At 47.2% G+C, this 23,140-nt stretch overlaps 2 protein-coding genes across 5 annotated transcripts in view; one reads left to right on the forward strand and one right to left on the reverse strand.

Annotated features, from left to right (window-relative positions):
* Positions 1-543: 543 nt before the first annotated feature.
* On the reverse strand, positions 544-11,931 carry DOK2 (docking protein 2). Of its 3 annotated transcripts, none has more exons than XM_037983732.2 (5): positions 11,821-11,931; positions 3,577-3,858; positions 3,253-3,340; positions 2,022-2,206; positions 544-1,603 (listed from the first exon to the last, which is right to left on the reverse strand). In XM_037983732.2, exons 1-5 carry the CDS (start codon positions 11,821-11,823, stop codon positions 983-985), a joined length of 1,179 nt encoding a protein of 392 aa, XP_037839660.2. In that variant the 5' UTR covers positions 11,824-11,931; the 3' UTR covers positions 544-982. The 3 variants fall into 3 exon arrangements, with proteins under 3 accessions (XP_037839660.2, XP_007960012.3, XP_037839661.1); XM_007961821.3 differs by lacking the exon at positions 11,821-11,931 and adding an exon at positions 4,902-5,071; XM_037983733.2 differs by lacking the exons at positions 3,253-3,340; positions 11,821-11,931 and adding an exon at positions 4,902-5,053.
* Positions 11,006-23,140, forward strand: part of XPO7 (exportin 7) — an 88,387-nt gene continuing 76,252 nt past the window's right edge. For both annotated transcript variants that reach the window (XM_037983731.2, XM_007961825.3), the window contains exon 1: positions 11,006-11,135. In XM_037983731.2, the coding sequence (XP_037839659.1) occupies positions 11,118-11,135 (18 nt within the window). In that variant the 5' untranslated portion in view covers positions 11,006-11,117. The remainder of the gene's footprint in view (positions 11,136-23,140) is intronic.

Genomic DNA, 23,140 nt, shown 5'->3' on the forward strand with positions numbered 1-23,140 from the left:
GGCGGACTGGGTTGATAGCTGAAGTCCATGGACACACCCTGCCAGAAAAGCAGGTTTTGATAAGAGGAGCAAGCACAAGGACACAGGCTGAGCTGCGAGGAAATGGTGTGCGGGGACCTGGGAACCCAGGCCCAATGAGAATCACAGAGCTGGAAGGCTCCTCCTTGTCCACATGGTGCAACCTCCTCATTTTACGAAGATGTGCACAAATCTCAGGGAAGGGAAAGGGCCCAGGACCACACAGCTGATGACTCCCACTCCTGGTGCGTAAGAGGCTCCATCAATCCAATTATTTCCTTCCTTGCAGTTCAGCTTTGCCCCGCTCCCCAGTGCTTCCCCCACCATTTTTCTGACATCGACCTTATCCCAGCAAAAGGGAGACATGCTTGAACACTATTCCCAGGGTGCCCTGACTTCTATGGGCCTCTGTGAGTAGATGCTTGAGGCCCAGCCTAGGCCCCAGGGGGACCTTGCAGCTGGAAGAGGGTGTGATCAAGGGTTGTCAGCTGGAGCCTTCTCTCACATAGCATTCATGCCACACAAAACATTCCAAAAATGCTTTAATGCCACCGAGAAATCTGAAAGGTGCAGGAAGCTGCCACCATCCACCTGGGTGCCTGGGCCCAGGCTGTCCCTGAAGTGGCCATGAGCAGGCAGGAGGCTTGCATAGCCAAGCAGCCCAGGCAATTGCTGACATCCTTTGCCCTCTGCCCTAAATGCCCCAGGTTCCCCCTCAGCTGGGGAAAGAAAGAGGAGGAAGTGGAAAAAGAGTAGGAGGAGGGTGGTTCTCTCCAGGGCACCCTTCCTGCTTTGGGATGGTGACTCACCCAGCAGGCCCTGGGAGAGGCAATTTATCAGCCCCAACGAAGGCAGGCTAGGCCTCGGGCTCCAGAAGGGGCAGAGGAGGTTCTTCTGATGCAGTGGTCAGGAGGAGTCACCAGCAGAAGCCAGGGGGCGGTGGACCATCCCTCTGCTGCCTCTGTTACTTCGGGCCTTTCTTAAGTACAACATTGTCATACTCAGTTCCTGGCTGCCAGCCAGAGGCAGAGAAATCCTGCCCGGCTGGGTGGACACGCTGGAGGCCACCAGGGTCCCTGTCAGCGGTTGCCTGCCTCCTCCATGCCTCACCCCGGGGCTCCTGCAGGCTGTCATACAGGGACAGGGCAGCCACTCCTTCGGGCTCATCGTATATGTGGTCGTGTCGAGGAGGAGGGGGCTCCTCAATGCTGTCGTACAGAGGGTCAGCCAGGAGCTGAGGAGGGACTGCCAAGATGCCCCTGTAGTTCTTCCCCAAGGAACGGGCCACCGCATCGAAGGGCATGGCATACTCCCCCTCCGGGCCCCGAGGCCGTGGAGCAGGCACCGGTGTGGTGGGTGAAGGCGGTGGCAGTGAGTCATGGGGCCGGGAGTAGGGGCTCTCAGGCCGGGGCAGCGAGGCGGGGATTGTGGCTGGCTGGGGTTGCAGTGTAGGGGGTGCAGCATTCTTCTGGGCAGAGATGGCCTCTTCCAGGGCCAAAAAGATCTCATTGCCTTGCCGGGTTTCGAACTCAAAGTTGCCCTCTCCAGAAATGCAGCGCCGGCCTGCCTCAAAGGAAAAGGTTACCTGGGCCAGGGAGAAAGGAGGTTATCGGTCAGGCCACAGGGCAAGGATGCTTTTTTTTTTTTTTTTTTTTTTGAGACAGAGTCTTACTCTGTCTCCAGGCTGGAGTGCAGTGGCACGATCTCAGCTCACGGCAACCTCCGCCTCCCGGGTTCAAGTGATTCTCCTGCCTCAGCCTCCCGAGTAGCTGGGACTATAGGCACGTGCCACCACGCCCAGCTAATTTTTGTATTTTTTGTAGACAGGGTTTCACCATGTTCGCCAGGATGGTCTCAATCTCTTGACCTCATGATCACCTCCTGCCTCCTCCTCCCGCCATTCTCTCTGCCTTGGATGTCCACCTCTGCCTCTCCCCGATCACCCCTCTTTGTTTGTAGCTGATCCTTTCTCTCAGCCTGCCCTGATGCACCTTCCCACTCACCTTGTCCCGCCCAAAGCGCCGCAGAAACCTGTAGGGCCAGTTGTACAGCTGGGTCCCTGGCTCGGGCCCACCCCACAGCTCCAGGGCGCTCTCCCCAGCCCGGAGGGTATAGGACCCCCGCAGGTGGCACCTCTCGCTGGCTTCTGTAGGTCTCATGGTCACAGCAAATTCCTTGTGGGGGGCAACTGGGGAGAAGAAGAGAGAGAAGGTGAAAGCAGTTAATGGGAAACAACTGGCCTGCCTCACCACTGCCCAGTTCTAAATGAGTATACCGGAAGTTTTCTAGAAAGAGTATTATCCACGTACTCATGGCCCCCTACCTAGGCCTTGGAGGCTGAGCTGCTCTGTACCAGGTCATACTCTCCAAAAGGTCAGGTACCTCCACCACCTACCCTAGTAGGCATCACGCCCCTACCCACATCCACCCCAACCTCATGCCCACATCCTTCCTGCCCCTGTCGCCAGAGCCACAGTCTTGTCTTCCCCACCCCATCTCTCACCCCAAACCAGCCACCACCCCAGTCCCTATGGTCACAGCTGCAGGTGAAGCCTTGGCCCTGCCCTCCCACTGCTGGGGCCCTGGGGGTGGAGCTTAGATGGAAGACAGATGAAAGCTTCTCCTTCCTCCACCAGCTCCCCAAAAGCAGCACCCAGGGCCGGGCACAGTGGCTCATGCCTGTAATCCCAACACTTTGGGAGGCTGAGGCAGGTGGATCACCTGGTGTCAGGAGTGCGAGACCAGCCTGGCCAACTTGGTGAAACCCCGTTTCTACTAAAAATACCAAAAATCAGCCAGGCGTGGTGGCAGGCGCCTGTAATCCCAGCTGCTCAGAAGGCTGAGGCAGGAGAATTGCTTGAACCTGGGAGGCAGAGGTTGCTGTGAGCCGAGATTGTGCCATTGCACTCCAGCCTGGGCGACAAGAGCAAAACTCCGTCTCAAAAAAAGAAAAAAGCAGCACCCTCACCTGGGTCCCCAGCCTCCCCCTCTCCCACCAGCAGGCCCTCGGTAAGATGAGGTGAACCCAGGGAGAGACTCAGGGCAGGGCAGGCTCCCCTAGGTTGGGCTGCACCCGGAAGCGAAAAGGAGAGGCTGATAAGGGGGCTGACCCAGGCTGGGAGTAACCACAAGGCAGGAAGACTCGGGGCCAGCAGCTAGCCAGCCCACACCTCCTCTCCACCTCACCCTGGGGAGAGCCCCCGGGGGAGAGCAGGGCAGCCCCCGCCCCCTCACCTGTGGCCGCGCTGCTGTACAATTCATTTTCCTCCATGCAGGGCCGGCTCTGCTTTCCCTCTGGCCCCGAGAGCTCCTTCCTCTGCCCCTAGGGAGGAGGCCCCAGGTCTCACCACCTTCCCCGACCAGGCCCCCCTCTGGCCCAGGCCTTCTTTCAGGCCACCTCAGCCTGCTGGCTTTGTCTGCACACTGGGTTCGGGTCCCCGCCATCGAGGAAGCACCCCATTACCCTGACCTTGACTCCTCTAACACTTGCCCACAGGAAGCATCTAACACCCTCGGTCTGCACGCCCCCTTGCCCTTTCGGCACCCCGGGCGACTCACGGGGAAGGCCAGGAGGCAGATGGCCTGCACCCAGTCGCCGCGCTCTGCAGCAGGGGCCGCCAGCAGGTACAGGCGCTCCTTGGTCTCCAGTAAGAAGGCACTGGTGTCCCGGGGGCTGCTGGCCTCTCCGCCGGCCTCGGCCACCCGCAGGCAGTCACTGAGGCGGATGACCTTCCGGGCAGCCTCACCCCGACGTGGCTTCTCCGGGCCCTCCTGCAGCTCCAGCCGGGCCAAGGCGCAGTCCGATTCTCCATACAGTGAGGCCCCGAAGCGGCGCCATTTCTGTGCCAGAGGCGTGGGAGGCGGGGGCGGGAGGGAGCCACCCAGAGATGGGAGATGGTGAGCCAAGGGGAGAAGAGGAACCGTGGAAGGGGCACTGGGGCAGCCACTTGGAGATGGGGAGAGAGAGGTGAGGATCACAGGACACCCAGGGAGGCAGAGAAGAGGACAGTGACTGCAGGAATTAGAAAATCGGAGATCAGCCGCCAGCCCCGAGAAAGAGGGCCACGACCAGGAGCAGAAACTGCCCAGGCAGAAAGCAACACAGGGATGAGCCCAAAGCAGGCTGCAAGAAGGTCAAACAGGCCCACCGCAGCGGACTCCGGTCCCGGAGAGGAAAGCCGGGCAGTGGCCAAGGCCCAGAGGAGGGAGTGAGGAGGGCGGCATGTGACCCGGGCTGACGACTTATTTTCCTTCCGTACAAAATCCTGATGGCGGCCCTGTTCTCCAGGAACTTCTCTCCACCCTCCTGAACCTTGCCGCCTCACTGCTTGATAGGTTGGGCCATGAGAGAGAGACAGGTATTCCCGCCAGTATTGGTTGGGGAACGAGGACTTCCTGGTTCAAGGAGGCCAGGGAAGGAGAAAGAGGATGGACAGCCGGCTGGGGTCCAGGCCCCTAGAGGCCCCAGCCCAAGCTGAATACCAGCCACATGCACCCCACTGGGGTGGGGAAGGAACCTCTACTGTCATCCTAAACTATCCCTCCAGCTGCCCATTCCATTCCCTTCCAAGGTGTCCGGTGAAAAGAAGTCAACACAGAGCAAGAGAGCAAAAGAGGCAAGAGATGAAGCCAGCACAGCGCCCTACCCCCACCCAGGGCAAACAGCCCTCAGTAAAGAGCACAGTTTGGGACCTGGTAGGGGCCTGGTTCAGGAGACAGAGTCTGGTAGGAAAAGAGCCCTCCCAAAGTTGAGCTCTGGGTCTAACTTGGTGGGTGCACAGTCAGACCTATAAGGGTTTTGAGTATGAAACTCCCTCTCCACCCCAGGAATTCTAGCAGCCCCCCAGGCCTCCTGTCCAACCCCAGCCCAGCCTCACTCCTACCTTTCCAAACGTCTGTTGCTGCTGAAGATACAGGAAGCCTTGTTTCACTGCCCCGTCTCCCATCCTCTGACCATCTCCGGGCCCCAGGCTTCAGTAATCTCCTTCTCTCCTGCCCTTGCCTCTCTCTTCTCAGCCGTGTGTTCCCCTTCTCTGAAGTTCATTTCCTCTCTGCCTAGGGTTTTCTACACTATTCTAGTCTGCTCGATGACGACAGGCCGATAGGCCCTGTGGTTTCTTCTGAGTGTGTGTTCTTTTTTTTTTTTCTGAGTGAGTTTTATACTCAAGCTTCCTGCATTTTCAGTGAGCTAGAGACAATTGCCAAAAAGCCAAATGCCAGCTCTTCAGTGAGCAACAGTTCAGGTACAGAAGTTGGCACAGGGAGTCACCAGCAAAGAGTGGCTGACCCGCTGGAAAAGAGACCCAGAAACCAAACTAGACAGTGAAATCAGTAGCAGAAGGGCCCCACCTTAAGCTGTACACAAGTTGGAAGGGACAAACCACTAAGTTACCTGAGGCTTGGAAAGTCTGAGGAATTTATTTGAGGCCACCAAACCAGAACCCAGCCCTCTCAACTCTTAACAGCTAGAACCATACACATGGCATTACACGGAGAGAAATATAAGACAGCTCATGTGGGCCTAACCAGATACCACTTTCACATATACATACACACACACACACACACACACACACACACACACAGAGAGAGAGAGAAAGAGAGAGGCAACCGTTGAACTACATGGGACCACTCCCTGCCTGCCAACAACACACACTCACACCAACCCTGTAAAGATTCTAGAAACATGATCATCCCCTCTGGATGGAGATCAGGAGAAGGGACTGACTCCCCAAGTACATTTCAGCTGTTGGATTTTTGCCTTCAGGCGTTCCTGAGCATTAGAAAGATACTGAGGTTTCATCTGCAAATTATCTTGTTTCAATAGCAATCACTTTCATATACATTTTGAAAATGCTTCATAGTTACCGAAAGTGCTTTGCAGCTCACAAAGCTTCTAGGTACCCACTTTTCATCAGCCACACTGTCCCTTGACAAAGGCAGGGCTGGTGTGAACACATTTATTTGCAACTTGCCTGAGGTCACAGAGGTAGTTGTGGACAGAGGGAGAAGTAGAGACCAAGGCTCCTGATCTGTAATTCGACATTTTGCAGGGCCCCTAAATGGAATCCAGATCCATGCAAAAAGATCCATTGCTGTGGAGAAATCCAAGCTGCTTAGAGAAGTTTAACTTAAAGCCAGATGGTTTAGAGAAGCAATCTGTATGGAAGCACAGTGCAGAAGTGTTGGAAAAAACTTGAGACTCAGACCAACACTCTTGGGGTTAATCCCATAACAGGTGCTTATATAAACAGGCCTGTTTCCTCTACAACAGGGGTTCAGTTACCCTGGCAAGGAGCAAGCAGCACTGTGCACAGCTCAGGCCTTCTGCTATACATGCCATGGACTGGACCAAATCAGCTTGAAAAAATGAATGTCATGAGCTCTGTGAGGACAGGGCTGAGTCACTTCAAGCTGACTGCCCTCAGCCCTGATGCCTGGGTTTGAAGAGGTTGATCCAAAGCTCCAGGGAGAACCAAGGATACTGCTTTGGGAAAAGCACACCTTGGGAAGTGGTTAGGGGTATGGAAATGGGATGTGGCCTAATCTTCCTCTTTAGTCCTTAGGGAGAGTCAACTCTGCCTGGGAGCTGCATGGTCTTCGGCTCAGTGAGTGAGAAGAGGAGGGCTTTAGGGCCATCCTGGGGGCTGCCAGAGCAGTGCCTTCCAAACTGTAACATGTAGATCTTGTTCAGAGTAGATTCCAATAAAGCAGGTCTGGAATGAGCCCTGAGATCCTGCTGATGGCAGCTGGGCAAAACTACACTGAGTAGCAAGGTGACAGAGGATGTCTCCTGCTACCCTGCTCGCCTTCCCCGAAGGTAAAACAGACACGTTCCACTCAGAACCACAGGGGGGCACCCAAGTTTACCAGATTACTTGAAAGCTGTTTAAAACCGGAGGCCTGAACCCCAGGCAACCCAGACACTCCCAAGTCATCCGTTGCTTATGGAAGTTGGAGGAGTTCTCCAGTATCCGTTGTCTGCAGAAGATAGGGCGGCAGAGTAATACCCTTGCAATCCTTCTAGGCTCCTTCAACTGTCCCTAGCAGGATTTGTGGCGACCCTGATGTAGAAACACTCACCCCAGTACCTTCTTCCTAGCCATGGGGAAACCCTGTAAGGAGGAGCCCAGAGACATTGCTCCAAGACACAGCAGAAGCACGGAGAATGAGAGGCCCTTAAGGTCCGTAGTCACCAATGATGTGTAGAAAAAGCACTGTAAAGGAGTTTAGCGTGCCTCTTGGCTTTCAGGAAGAGGCACTCCAAACCCCACCTGTGGCTCATTCTAAACCACTGGGATCCTGCCCTTTACAATGGTTTCTCTCAGCAGGAGTCAGGAACCACAGCTCCAAGAACTTTGTTACTATTCTGCTGCAGTGATTAGCAACCCAATCCTAACATAAGAGGGCTTGGGACCTTGTCTTTGGGGCAACAAAGGAAGAAGAGGAGACTTTGTCTGACTCCTTGGGCAGGCTTGGGGATTAGGTAACCCTCAAATGATGTGGAGGTAGGGAAGCTAGCTAAGGGGTAGCTCTGGCCACACAATAGGTTAAGTACATATAGGATGGGCAGAGAACTGACATGGGCCTGCGACAGGTGAAGGACCAAGTGAAGAAATCAGTGAGCGTGTATTCTGAAGGATCCCATCCCTGGCCTTTCCACCCCCAGTGGTCCCTGACTGTGGGGGGTGGGAGGGGGACAATGCCAATCTCTTGAGCTACATTTGTAGCCCTCACTCTTTCTCCATTAAGTTTATCACTTTTCTCAGTACTAAGAGAGAACCCAGTTCTAGAAACCTGCTGAGAGGAAGGGCCTATAATATAACATAACAGAACATGTTACCTAACAGTGACATAATATTTAGAATGCTTTGTCTTCATATGAAACCCACATGCACCCTAGAATGAGACATGAAGAAGTTAATACTTCAACAATTTTTAAAATTTATTTTTATTTATTTTTTGAGATGGAGTCTCACTCTGTCGTCCAGGTTGGACTGCAGTGGCACGATCTCGGCTCACTGCAACCTCCACCTCCTGGGTTCCAGCCATTCTCCTGCCTCAGCCTCCTGAGTAGCTGGGATTACAGGCGCACACCACCATGCCTGGCTAATTTTTTTTTTATTTTTAGTAGAGACGGGGTTTCATCACGTTGGCCAGGCTGCTCTCAAACTCCTGACCTCAAGTGATCCACCTGCCTCAGTCTCCCAAAGTGCTGGGATTAAAGGCATGAGCCACCATGCCCAGCCTCAACAATTGTTTATTGAGCATCTACTCTGTGCAGAGGTACTAGGGATACAACATAGACAGAATCCTTGTTTATACTATGTCTGCCTCTAGTTGGAGAGACTGACAATGAGTGAGTAATAATACGTAGTTTTGGACAGTGATCAATGCTATGATAGTGATAGGCACAGGGGACAACTTTCAAGAGGGTACTGAGAAAAGCCTCTCTGAGGAGGTGACAAGTGAGCTGAAAAGTCCATGAGGAGAGTGAGCCAGCCACTGCAAGATCTGAAGGGAAACCAATCCAGGCAGAAGTTACTGCAAGTGCAAAGGGCCTGAGGCAGGAGACCCTGGCTTTGCAGAACTGCAAGGCTAGAATGACCCCAGAGCATTGAGCCAGAGGGGGCATGGTAGAGATAAGGTCAGCTCATATGACCTCTTGAGCCACAGCAAAGATTCGGATTCTAAATGCAACATGAGGCCACTTAAGGATTTTAAGTAGGAGTGTAAATTACCTGAATTATGATTTTAAAGGAATGTTCTGGGCAGGCACAGTGGCTCACACCTGTAATCCCAGCACTTTGGGAGGCAGAGACGAGCAGATAACCTGAGGTCAGCAGTTCCAGACCAGCCTAGCCAACATGGTGAAACTCTGTCTCTACTAAAAATCCAAAAATTAGCCAGGTATGGTGGTGGGCACATGTAATCTCAGCTACTCAGGAGGCTGAGGGAGGAGAACCGCTTGAACCAGGGAGGCGGAGGTCGCAGTGAGCCGAGATCGCGCCATTGCACTCCAGCCTGGGTGACAGAGCAAGACTCTGTCTTAAAAATAAACAAACAAACAAATAAAGAAAATAAAGGAATGTTCTGCAGCCAGCTATATGGAAAATGGGTTATCAAGGGGCAAGACAGGAAGTAGGGAAACTAATTAGGAATCTATTACCAGAGCACAGGAGAAATGTAATGGTGGCTTGGACCAAGGTGTTCAGTGGAGATGGGATGGAGAAGTGGTCACACTGGGTATATATTAGATACAGATTCAACAGGACTTGCAGGTGACTTGCATGTTGGGGACTGATAAGACTTGAAGAATCAACTCCTGAGTGTTTATTAGGAGCAACTGGATGAATCGTGGTACCATTTACTGAGAAACGGAAGACACAGGGAGAAACACAGGGAGATTGGGGTTCAGGGGTGGGAGATGGGAAGGTGGACAGAAATTTGGGCTTGGCCCACTGTGAAACTGTTGCCTCTATTAAGTCCAGTAGCTAATCCAAAGAATTTCCATTGCAATTGTGACTCTGAGAGTATATCATTGCCCGATGCCAGGTTCAGAAAGCCACTGACCCCACCATCCTGCCTCTTTATACTCTCGGAGCTAATGATTGGACACTGGGAGGTTTTGGGGAAAAACAAAAACCCAACATCTCAAAAGCTCTATGCTTGCTAGAAGTAACAGTCAAAAGCTATGCCACTTAAATCTTCTGCCTCTTAAATCTCTGAGTCAGCCTAATTGGCAGAGCCAAACTTGCATACAGAACCCTAGCTGCAAGGAAGTTTGGGTAATGTAGTTTCCAGGTGCCCTACCTCTGCAAACCAGGAAGCCGAGATCTCAACTAGGAGGACGTAAGTTGAAATGAATGCTGAGCACAGGTCCACTATATCCACCAAGGGTGTGTAATTCACTACCACCATCGTTTGCATATGATGGTAGCCCTCTGTAAATACAAACTTCAAACAATCAGTGTTCTCAGAATCCAGCTATGATCTAATCTGGGGGCCTTGAATGGAAGCCACAGTGGAATCCAATGGAAAACAGGAACCGGCATTATCTAACAGATAATTCCTAGTGAGGAAGACTGGAATTGGCCTCAGCATGCAGGGGCTGACCTTATCTGACCCAGAGAGATGGCTTTCCCACTCATACCTCCACAAGACCGAGCCTAGGAGTCCTAACCACCAGCCCCGCTGCCTCTTCCAGCATCTAATCCCTCTCGGGAGGTAGTCTAGAGTACTGGTGACGATAACAATGTCTTTGGGAAGATAGAACTTTGCCTTCGTATGTTTTGATCATCACCACTATTCGATGGTTATTTCCGTGAATGTTTATCAAGGACGAAAGGACAGAAATGAAAAACACGAGATCAACCACCGGGGTTGCTGGTGAAATCCAGACCAGAGAGCAGTGGCCCTGGTCCAGAAAGCTAGACAGACACAAGCACAGAATCGGCCCCCGTTGAGAAGAGGGCACTGGAAAATAAGGAATCTCGCAGGTAGCCTAGGTGGGGTGTGGGCGCGGGTGCCCCGGAAGACTCCTCCCGGGTGTGGGGGTCACCGTAGCTGCACGGTGGGGTGGGGGTGGGAGACGTCCAGGGGCGAGACAAGGGGGAAGACGGTTGGGAAGAGAGGAAGCCACTGCGTGCAGGAGTCCCGGGGCGGCGACAGATCCCGGCCCCCATCCAGGAACCCTCACCACGCAGACGAGCAGAAGGCAGCGCCAACTCCCACTCCAGCGCCCGCCAGCCGGAGCGAGCGCGGCCCCTTTAAAAACCATGTAAACAAAGCTTTGTTCCCCCAGCCGCCCCTCCTTCGCACTCCCCTGGCCCGCTCCTTCCTCCCACCCGGCGTCTCCGTGCCGCTGACGTTGCCCGCGCCTTTACGCCGTCCCAGCGGTGCTGCGCATTCTCCAACCACGGCCCGAGCCGCCGGGGCCTGCGCAGCTGAGCGGCGCTACGCCACGAGCGTAGCGCGACGAGCCCCCAGCGCGCAGGCGCAGCGGCGACGGCGTCGGCGGCGGCGGCGGCGGCAGCGGCCCCGGCCGAGGTGCGCGCTGGGGGGGAGGGGGGGCCGGAGAGGAGCATGAATGGAGCAAAATGGCGGATCATGTGCAGGTGAGAGGAGCCGCGGGGGGGAGGGGGCGGCCACGGAGAGCGGCGAGTGGAGTGGGGGGCGCACGCGGCCCACAGGGCGCCAGCCGGCTCGGGGTTCGCCAGGCCCACGCCGCCGCCACTCGGGGCTCTGGAGCCGCCGCCCGTCCCAGAGCCCCGGGGCCTTTCCCGCCTCCCGGGCCGGGGGCCTCCTCCGTCCCCTCCCACCCGGTCCCACGCCTCGCTCGCGGGGCTGCAGGAGCAGGAACGGGCGTCCCGGCGCGCGCAGCCCACAACGCTCGTCAGTCACTGTCTTCGTGCCCAGGGGAGGCCTCCGTCAAGTCCTCGGGGGGCCCCCCCGCCCCACGGTGAAGCTAGGGGGACCCCCTTGCTGACTCTCTCCTGAGGGGGACGCTCCCATTAGGCCCGCCATCCCTCAACAGATAACAAAAAGGAAACCTCGCGCTGATAAACCTCGCTCTCCGGAGTCTTTCCCGCCGCCTTCCTCTCACGCCCTGGAATATGGGAGACCCCCCAGCAACCCCGGCCTCCTTCCCCCTCCCACGGATGCACCCTTCGCTCCGACACTCCAAATCGCACAACCCGGAGGGCCGAGCTCCCCGGTCCTCCAAAATGGGTGCTCAGGCCTCGGCCCGCCTCTCCTCGCGTCCTCCTAGCCACAGTGAAGGAGTTGAGCGCCCACACCTACCATGAAACACTGGGTGGAGGGGGGTGTGTCTGAAAGAAGAGATGAAGGGTTGGGTGCAGACGTTGCTTGGAAGGGTCTTGATCCGGCTCAAGAGCTGCCCCGAGCGTGCTGTGGGACCAGGCCACTCTCCTCAAAGACAGGCACAGGCCCTAGAAAGGGACAGCCCACACCAAACCCAGTAGCAGCTGGAGGACTGCAGGGTTTAATTTCTTGCAAACTAGATAAAAGTTTTTCCTGTCCGTGCCTGAGATCTGATATTTTTAGGACAGTTATTGATGCACGTCCATTGTGGGGAACCTTCCAATTTTCTAGGTAACCAACTGCACAGGTTTTGTGTTGTGGGAAGGAAAGATGAGAGGGCAAGAAATGTCGCCTTTATACTCTATGGCATCATTCCTCAAGTGAAAAGAATGATGTCATTCTTAATACGTCTGCAAGAATCTGGAGTGATGTGACTTCTGCCCCTTTCTTTGTAGAGAAGGGACTAAATAAAATACTTAATTTTCGGGCCAGAGATCAGTAAAGTAGATCTTCGGAGTGTGCGGAACAAGCAGTCAGGACAGAATTATAGCAAGAAACGTAACCACAGATGGAAAACCACGGGATTTGTGTTTCAAAGTCAGTACCTTGGCTTAATTCAGAAGTGGCAGTAAAAGTTGATACAAGGAGATGATGATAATAATAATAGTGTAGCACCTTGAGTTTTATAGCAGCCATTTCTAAGAAGCGTGAAAGATTTTATGTGATTTTTAAAAATTCTTGCATCTTAGAAGACTCAGTAAGCAGGAATTACTTCTGTCATTTAAAGGAACAAAAACCAAAGCACAAGAATGATAATGAGATTTGCTTAAGATAAGGCTAAGTGTCCCAAAGTCTTTGGAGGCTGGATCTAGTGCGCTTCCTTACTGGGGAATGGGGGGTGTCTATGAGCATTCTAGAACAGACTTTTAGTAGATAGCATTTCTGAACCGTGCTTTGGAATGCAGAGGGGGTCAGTACTTTTATGAATATGCATCGTGCTATTTGCTGTTTCCCGTAAAGAAATCTCTCTTAATGTGATCTCCCACGTTTTTGAAGCGAAAAGGTTGTCATTCCTGTGAAAGTCAGGATGCATCAAAGCAATCTTCACAGCATTTGTCGCTCCAAGGAAGGTCTGTTTTATTTTTAGTAAGATGTTGTTCTCCCACTCACCACTCAGAAATCTACGGAAGTAAGAATTTATTAACTTTTCAAAACAAAGGGGAGCATCTTGGTCAATGTTTTATTTGTAGCCTTTATTTACTTTTAAGAGCTACAATCTGTTGGTCTAAATTAGTGCTTAGTGGTCTTCATATCACCGGGGTAAGTTTGTGAGTGAATTTTTTTCTCTTTGGAGAGAATGGGACATACTGCTTTTCTTTGTTAGACCAGTAAATGTTAATAGTATTGGGCACTCACAGACTTTAAGGTGGTACTTTATTGTGGCAGAAAACCTTCCTATGAAAAAGGTACACCCTTCCCTAGGTAGAATGAGTAATTGAAGGATTCATTAAAGACCTGTCTGCAATGAATTGTGGGGAGGGTGGCAGGGATATTTTTCTCATAACACTGATCAAACGTGAAGTTTATATAGGTGTCTGTTACAGATTCATGACTGATTATTTGAGAGTTGCATTTGTAGAACTAAATAGTCGAGTCATTATATATCTAGTGCTTTTCTGAACCACCAGGGTGAGCAGTTTTTTCATAATTCAGGCTGAGTGTCATGATTCTCGGGTTCTCTCAGGCTTATGTCTTGGATATTTCTCTTCTAAGGATATGTGTTTTATGGACGATTTTAAGTGCTATAAAACTTTAGTAATGGGGAAATTACAATATTTGGTTTGCTTTTTAGCTCTGTTGATGTTATAGGCAAGCGTCTGTAGAAGAGTGCCCTTAAGCAGCTCCTCGATGTGATGGGTTTCTTACTCTTGGTCTCAGATAACCTTATCTAACTTTCACCCTGAAGAGAGGGTGGTTACAAAGCTTTGCCTGGGAGAAAAAAAATCAAACTTGTGTTTTGTGTTTAATTATCTTTAGTTGCCATTCCTTTCGTGTTTTTTTTTAAACATATCTAAAGCTGGCAAGTTATTGCAAAGAGATGAAGACAATGCTCAGTGAACAGTGGTGATGAAAAAGATTAAGAAGAATCAGATGTTTTAATAGTGCTAGCTGGTGTTCGGGAGCTCGAGAGGAAAAGGAAAGAATATAATTTATATGTCGAATATGCTATTTAATATGAATTAGCTATACTATAAATAATGGAAATGAAGACTGATTTTAGGATTTTGTTGGAATTACTACGTTGTTGTATTGGGTCTTATTCCAAATCCTGAAGTATTATTTAGTGGACTCTGCATTATGACTATACTAGCAGAATGTACTATTTGCAAAGTAGTCATAGTTTGTTTTAAATTCCAGGCACAGTAATTAAATATTGACTGCCAGTTTAACTCTAGGGAGTTGCGAAGAATCATTACAACTTGTCAGGTTAAATTTTAGCAGGGTGCAAAAATTCGGCCTGATTATAGCAAAAGTGATGGTTGTTTTTTCAGATTTTAACAATACGCAATGATAAGTGCTATGGGTAGTCCATTTTGAGAAGGGAGTTCCGTATAACTTTTGAGAGTTTTAAATGTGAAAAACAATAACTTTTCTAACTTTTTTCCAGTTCAACTAATACCAGAATGCTTAGTGTGTGCAAGGCCCTTTCTGTGCTGGGCACTGCAGAGGATTCAGAATGAGAAAGACACTGGAGCCAGGCTGCTGAAATGTTCAATTCTGTTGCTCTTTTGGCAGGCTTCAGGAGCACACACGTAGATACAAGAAAGAATACATTGATTTCAAATCCCAGCACTTTGGGAGGCCGAGGCAGGCGATCAAGAGGTCAGGAGATCGAGACCATCCTGGCTAACACAGTGAAACCCCGTCTCTACTAAAAATACAAAAAAATTAGCCGGGCGTGGTTGCGGGCGCCTGTAATCCCAGCTACTTGGGAGGCTGAGGCAGGAGAATGGCGTGAACCCGGGAGGCGGAGCTTGCAGTGAGCGGAGGTCGCGCTGCTGCACTCCAGCCTGGGTGAGAGAGGGAGACTCTGTCTCAAAAAAAAAAAAAATAGAAAGAATAGATTGATTTCAAAACATACTACATCTGTGTTGGGTGATAAGCAATAACTATGTCCCATTACCCACTCCCACCCTGATATACCTCTTTCGTGGGTTTATACAAATAATACATGTGTGTTTTATTTCATTATTTTACTTCCATTCACACTGGAAATGTCTGTATTTAAAACATATATATATATATTTACTTGATTACTCTGATTTTAGTATATTTCCTCTGAAAGCCTTGGGAAAAATTAAGGGATGTATATGTACATGTGGGATCATTCAAACACTTAACATACACGTAAAAAATACAGTACAGTGATGGAAGAATCTCTAATTTAGATGAAGGTATAGAAAGAAGTATCAGGAAGATCTCTGTTATATATCTTACAGAGAAATTAGCTTCCATTTGACCCAGAAATTGATGTTCATAACCACCGGCTGTATTTTTTCTTTGTTGGGTTTTGAAAGCAATATTGTACCACAGCCTTTCAAGGTGGGAAAGTTGCCGGTTTAAACCAATAAGCTAATGTCTCTCTGTAGCTACAACTACTGAGGCTACTTTCCCCACTTCACTATGTTCAAGGAAGATAGTGTTTTGAAACTACATCTTTTTTTTTAAACACCTAACATTATCTCACATTTTCTCAGAGTTAGGAATCTGGGAGTGGTTTAACTAGATGGTTTTGGTTAGGGGTCTCACTTGCAGTCGAACTCTTATCTGGGGCTCCAGGCTGCATTCAACCTCAGGGTTTGACTTGAGGATAGATAATTCTCTTTCAGGTTTACTCACAGTGGGCCTGGTCAGGCCTCAGTTCCTCACTGGCTGTTGTCTGGAGACTGCAGTTCGTTACCAATGGACCTCTCCTAGTGCATCATTTTTAAGGACTTCATTAAATTCTGCAATGATATATGCTGTGTATAAGTGACCCATCTTGTTATTTGTTTCAAAAACGTTTTATTGAAATATATACCTGCAGACAGGTACAGAAATCGTAAGTGTTCAGCTTGATGAATTTTCACAAAATGAATACTCCTTTGTAACCGGCACGCAGATCAAGTCAATATTATCGGTGCCCCAGAAGTCCCCTGATAACCCTCTCAACAGCTACCTGTAGCCCCCCACACCCTGCCACTAACTACTATCCTGTCATTTGAGTTTTAAATCTGCTTTTAGAACTTAAGCTGAGTAACTTGAGAGTTTTAGCTTCAAAGCCAGGGGGAGAAGCAGTACAGAGCAGTGATTATACAGCTTTGGGGGGATTTATTTCAGAATGTGATGGAAGCTATGCTAGTGCTCTCTGGTAGGGGTGGGGAGAGTGTGCCTACACAAAATTTTACCTACAATTTTAGGCCATTCATGAACCTTGTTAGAGTTTAAAGATGGGTGCCTTTTTAGATGAAAATGCTTACAATATTTTATTGAGAAACTGATTTACAAGTATTTCTCTTTTGACTTATTTGAAATCTAGTTCAGGACCACGATAGATGTTCCTGGAGAGTTACATGCAAGCTGAATTTTTAAATACTGAATTAAATTCTTGAGGATGATTAATGGTGACCACTTAAGCATCTACTAATATCCCATTTTTGTTACTGTGCAAACACATAGAAGGAAATATAACATGTGATATTCTACTTTCAGGGCCTTACATTGAATTGAGCATCATAACAAGCCTGGTCATTGAGTTGTGAATTTGTAATGAGACTGGTTTTGTCGACATGTCCCTGATTGAGGGGGCAGTTACTACCCCGTTATATTTTTCCCCCATTCCAATACATCTGAGGAATACATTCATTCCTAACATTTATAGTGACTCATTACTAGGAAATTCTCAATGGAATGGGATTGGTACCCGGGAGGCATATCAAAATCTTGGGGGAGGAAGGACAGTTGTAAAAACCTAGATCCTAAGTATTTCTGATATTTGTTTCGATGGCTGTTCACCCCTTCACACATGTGTGCATACACACAGGGACACACACACTCCTACTGCCATAAAATGGGAAGGATGTATTTAAGAGAAGGCAGAATTGGAAACTTCATGCCAGCATTAATTGATCTTATTTAATGCTCACCGCAGCACTGTAACATCGGTATAGAGATAATAGTAATAGAATTTTCCTTGAAATAAGCTGATTGAAAGACCTCATATCTCTGCAAGACCGGAGAACTCGCTGTTGGAAGATTTAGATGATGTTCGTGGTGGTGGTTATTGTAAGACTTACTGGAGTGTGACTTGGTTGGGCATAGGGAAAGGGGAATACCAATATTAACTGAGTGTCTGTTATATGCCAGGCACCATTCTAAGCCTTTTATAGTGTTATGCCATTTAATTGGGAAACTCATTTGGTCTCTGAGCCTGGATTAAGTGATCTGTGAAGTCCCTTGTACTTCAAGCATTCCAGGTGGGATTTCCAATTGTCATCCTTGTATTCTCTCCCCAGTATACGACTGTGTTCTCAATTCTTTTTTTTTTTTTTTTTTTTTTTTGAGACAGAGTCTCGCTCTGTCGCCCGGGCTGGATCTTGGCTCACTGCAAGCTCCGCCTCCCGGGTTCACGCCATTCTCCTGCCTCAGCCTCCCGAGTAGCTGGGACTACAGGCGCCCGCCACCTCGCCCGGCTAGTTTTTTGTATTATTAGTAGAGACGGGATTTCACCGTGTTAGCCAGGATGGTCTTGATCTCCTGACCTCGTGATCCGCCCGTCTCGGCCTCCCAAAGTGCTGGGATTACAGGCTTGAGCTACCGTGCCAATCCAATTCTTATGTACATGTTTGTAAAATTTCTTAAAATATTTATGCTCAAACTAACATTTCCATTTCATCTATGTTAAATATCTCTTCCTCTTCTTTTTGTCCAATTTCTTAAACTCCCAGAGTTTTTTTCTGTAAGATCTAGTCATCTGTAGCACTTCTCACAAATTGAGCTCTCTTATTCCCCAAACAGTAACAAAAGAGGTCACTTAGTTGGACAATAAGCAGTGAAAGATATTTCTTATGGGACAAGAAATGAACATTATTACTCAAATGTTGATGCCCGTAGGCTGAGAAATGATTCTCACTTAAAACCCCTGGGTTTTAAACCTCTCTTAGAAAAACATTAGTTAGATGAAAAAAAAAATCAAAATAATTTTCTCTGGAAAATAAGGTTCCTCTGAAAACAAGCAGATTATTAAAATATCCCTTATACTACTTCAGGAAATTGTAATGTTATAGCTGTGGTGGCCTTTTAGCTTTTAAGTATATGAACTTGTGTTGGACACATGCTGATCTCGTTGGTATTTGCATAAGAATAATATTTAAAGTGTGCAGTCTCAGAAAGAATTGAGAGTTTTGCTAGACATTTGCCCTAAAGTTTTAGTCAATTTATGATTTAAAGGGGTGTATTTAAGGCTAGAAAAGGGAAATGAAGCGTTTTCTTAGGATTTTTTCCAATTCTACTTAGAATTGTTTGCAAAGTTTTGAAAGCATATGTCATGAGTTTGGCAAAAATTATTTCAAAGCTTGTTTGTTGTTTTTTTAACCTCATTCACCTCCACTAACTCCTGAACTCGGTGCTTTATTTCTGTCTTCCAAAAAGACATCTAAAATCAGTTATGAAATTTAACTTAACTCTAAGAACCTGTAACATAAAGTTTGCTCTGAAAAACATCTGGGAAACCCGGTGTATATTTCTCATATCTATACATCTGTACTCAGTTGAAAAAAAATCTAAATTTTACCCAGTATATAGCCACAAATTATTTAGAATATAATATTTTGTGTCAGTAGGTGATATTTTTATCTTCAGCTTGTCATTGACCCATGTGAGGATCCCTGCAAGGTCTTGTCAAAAACTAGTCTGGGGCATACCCAAGAATTTTAAAGATTAAATAAAACTTACTGGAAAATGTGACCTTGTTTTCCTTAGTCTTAATATTTTGAACTGATAATGTTCCAGAACTGACCAACTTTCTTCAGGCTTTCATAAAACCAGTATTAAATTGTTTTTAGGCGAATTGAACCTGAGCAACAGGGAGTATGTAAGGATAAGCCAGGCAGGGGCACAAATGCTTATAGTCCCAGCTACTGGGGAGGCTGAGCTGGGAGGATCACTTGGGTACAGAAGTTCAAGTCCAGCCTGGGTAACATAGCAAGACCCCAAGTCTTAAAAAATAAAATAAAATAAAATTCAAATAAAATAAGGACATTATCCCACAGGTGTTACAAATGAAAATTTGTTGTAATGTAAAAGATTATTTGCTAGTTCTTGGAACTGCAGTTAGAAACACTCCAAATAGGGAGAGCAGAATGTTGTGAGCAAGACGTTTTAATTTCATATAATTCCTAAAACCTGTCCATTCAGAGCTGTTTGGTTTGGGTTACTATTAATGTACCTTAGAGGTTCCCAGAGGCACGTTTCTTGTCAATATTGATAACATTGATAGAGTGAGACTTAAAAACCAGCTTCTTTTTTTTTTTCAGATGGAGTTTTGCTCTTGTTGCCCAGGCTGGAGTGCAGTGGCGTGATCTCGGCTCACCGCAACCTCTGCCTCCCGGGTTCAAGCAACTCTCCTGCCTCAGCCTCCCAAGTATCTGGGATTACAGGCATCCACCACCACGCCCGGCTAATTTTGTATTTTTAGTAGAGATGGGGTTTCTACATGTTGGTCCAGCTGGTCTTGAGCTCCTGACCTCAGGTGATCCTCCCGCCTCGGCCTCCCAAAGTGCTGGGATGACAGGTGTGAGCCACCACGCCCACCTGACCCAACTTTGTATCTATTCCTCCCATACCTGTCACCTCTAATGTAAACAGCATTCACGAAAGTAGATATTTGGTTCATAAAAAGATGACTTTTGGGTAAATCTGATGCCAGTGGAATAAAATCTTTCCTTTTTACTCAGATTTTATGTGTACAGTAAACGACATCCATTTAAAATGCACAAATTGACAGATACATATACCTGTGACTCTGGGATCAAAATATGGAACATTTCCATTTTGCAGTCTGTCCCTCCCTCAGCTCTCAGCCCCACACAACCCTGTTCTGCTTTCTGTCACTATAAATTAGTTTGCGTTTTCTGGAATTTTATATAATGGACTTATTGTGTACTCTTGTTTTCTGACTTTCACTCAGCAAGGTGACTCTGAGATTCATTCTCATTGTTGCATAATAGGAGTGCTTGGTTACTTTTCATTGTTGACAAGTATTCCATTGTATGAATATATCACACTGGATGTATCTATTCACTCTTTGGGAGACATTCAGGTTGTTCCCAGTTTTTAGTCATTGTGAATAAAGGTGCTGTGAATATTCATATACCAGTCTCTGTATGGATGTACATTTTTATTTTTCTTGAGTACCTGGGAGTAGAATGGCTGAGTCCTATGGGGTATGTTTACTTTTTTTTTTTTTTTGAGATGGAGTCTCACTCAGTTGCCCAGGCTGGAGTGCAGTGGCGCAATCTCGGCTCACTGCAAGCTCCTCCTCCTGGGTTCACACCATTCTCCTGCCTCAGCCTCCCGAGCAGCTGGGACTATAGGCACCCACCACCACGCCCGGCTAATTTTTTGTATTTTTTTAGTAGAGATGGGGTTTCACCTTGTTAGCCAGGATGGTCTCGATCTCCTGACCTCGTGATCCGCCTGCCTCGGTCTCCCAAAGTGCTGGGATTACAGGCGTGAGCCACTGCGCCCTGCCATGTATGTTTACATTTTTAAAGAAACAGGCAATTTTCCAAAATGACTGTACCTCAAGTTATTTCATAACTTCACCAATATTTAGTATGTCATTCTTTTGCCATTCTAGTAGGATCTTGTGTTTTTAGTTTGTACTTCTTTGATGACTGACATGTCGAGCATCTCTTCACGTGCTTACTGACATTTGTATATCTCAGACTTGCAAACCAGGCTGGTGTTTCGGCCTGACAGCCTATTTTTGTATGGCCTGCACCCTGAGAATAGCTTTTACATTTTAAATGGTTGAAAAAAATCTAAAAGAATAATACTCCATGTTGCATGATAATTATATGAAATTCTGATTTCACTGTTCATAAATAAGTTTTATTGAAACACGCATTCGTCTCTGTATCCTCTATGGCTGTTTTTGTACCACAGTGGCAGAGTTGAATAGTCTTGACAGACATTTTGGCCTAAAACATTTACTCTCTGGCCCTTTAGAGAAAACATTTGCAGACTCCTGGTAGATTTTCTTTGGTGATGGATCCCTTCAAATCTATTGCCTGACTTTTGGGTGGAGGAGGTACCAGCCCAGTATGTTTCTAATCCAAGCCCAGTTTGACAGGAACTGCATCAAGTTCTTCAGTCGTGCCAACCACGTTTCAAGTGCTTAGTAGCCACATAAGGCTAGTGGCTACCATATTGCATAGTGCAGATATAAAATATTTCCACTATCATGGAAATTTCTATTGGACAGTGCTTCTCTAGAATAAACTTGCCACTGAACGAAAGGGATTAGAAGCAAAGTGGAACATAGGTTATAGGATTGCTTTCCTAGATATCAGTAAAAATAAGCTAGATCCTCGTCCTCTCAGATGTGTGTGAATGCAAATGGATATATTTTGTTATCCATGTATGTCCTGTTCTCTTGGCCAAGTGATGAGAGAAAGCAGTTAACTCATAAAAGAAATTCAGAATTTTACTGATAGGAAATAATTTTAAGAATAAAAACACAAGTGTTAATATATTATCTCCCAAAGCATTTTGCAAAGAACAAACCTTCTAAAATTCCTATGTATTTGTAACTATTTTACAGATGACATGGAGGATACGGAGGGAAATATTAAACCATGAAATCACTTTTTCCTGGTGCTAAGTCCTGATATACTAGCAATCCTAGTTCTCTTCAGCTTCTAATTTTAAAATATTATTTACCATAACGTTTTTCATAATAGCATGAGCTTTGAAAATAATGCAGAAATATTCTAAGTTGAAATGGCTAAGATAGCCTATTTTAAGATTGAATTTAAAGGGTTTTTTTTTTTCCACTGAAAACTGTTTTGTGTGACTGGGCTGAGGGGCAGGCATAACTGACTCTAAAGAGTGAAGTGAAAGTCAGTAAATCTATGATTACATAGTCATTCTCTTTGGCAAAAATATTATGTAATTATGCATTATTTTGTTCTTAACATAGAGATGTTTGTAAGTTTTTGGTGATTCATCACTCATGTCAATAACTTCCTAATCCATCCTAGAAATAAATGTTTTGCTGAAGTGGGAATATAAATGCACCAGCTAACATTGAGAAAGTGGAGGAAATGTGTAATGAGTAAATGTTTTAGAGGCATCCAGAAAGATACGTTTTAAAACAACTTCTACCATTTCTGGTTTCAAACATGGTTTCTGTCACATTCTCTAATTGACTAGATATATTTTATGTGTACCCTAAATGTTCACGTATTTAATAGAATAGTATTGTTTAGAATACTATTATCCTCCTGGTTATTTGGTGAGATACACACATCAGTAAACATTCCCTCATTTGGCTAGTATTGTTTGGTCATGTATTGTGTGCCAGATTGTTAGGCAATGGGAATATAAATGTGAATAAAATACAGTGTCCTTGTTCAAGGACCTGAATAGATAGAAATGTACACCAATAAGGGTTATAGAGTGAGATCAGTGATAGGACACTTTTATGCATAGAACATAAGACACAAGTGTCAGTCCTCCCTTGGAGATCCAGGAAAGCCTTCTTAAAGTGGTGAATCATTAAGCCAGATCTGAAAAGGCCTGGTGTTCTCTGGATTGATAAGAGCACACCAAGCAAAGTACCATAGATAAAGCTATATATATGTTCACGTAACATTCCAGGAAAGCAAATATGGCTTCTATAGGGGAAATCAATGTAATGGTAGGAAGAGACCAGAACATGAAGTGCCTGTTGTAGCATGATAAGGAGTTTGTACTGTAGGTGTATAGTTGAAGGTTTTTAAGTAGAGTGACAGAATAATTACTGCAACAGTGGTATAGGAAATTGATTGTTTATCTGTTATCAAGTTGAATTAGAAGTCACATTTTTTTGATAGTGAAATTCCATTTCAGTAGTCTTTAGATGTTGTAAATATCTCAGATGTCGGCTGCTTTGTTGCCCAAGCTGGAGTGCAGTGGTGCGATCTCCACTCACTTCTGGGTTCAAGCATTTCTCCCACCTTAGCCTCCCAAGTAGCTGGGACCACAGGCACACACC

This window comes from Chlorocebus sabaeus, chromosome 8 (assembly GCF_047675955.1).
Source record: "Chlorocebus sabaeus isolate Y175 chromosome 8, mChlSab1.0.hap1, whole genome shotgun sequence".
Lineage (NCBI taxonomy): Eukaryota > Metazoa > Chordata > Mammalia > Primates > Cercopithecidae > Chlorocebus > Chlorocebus sabaeus.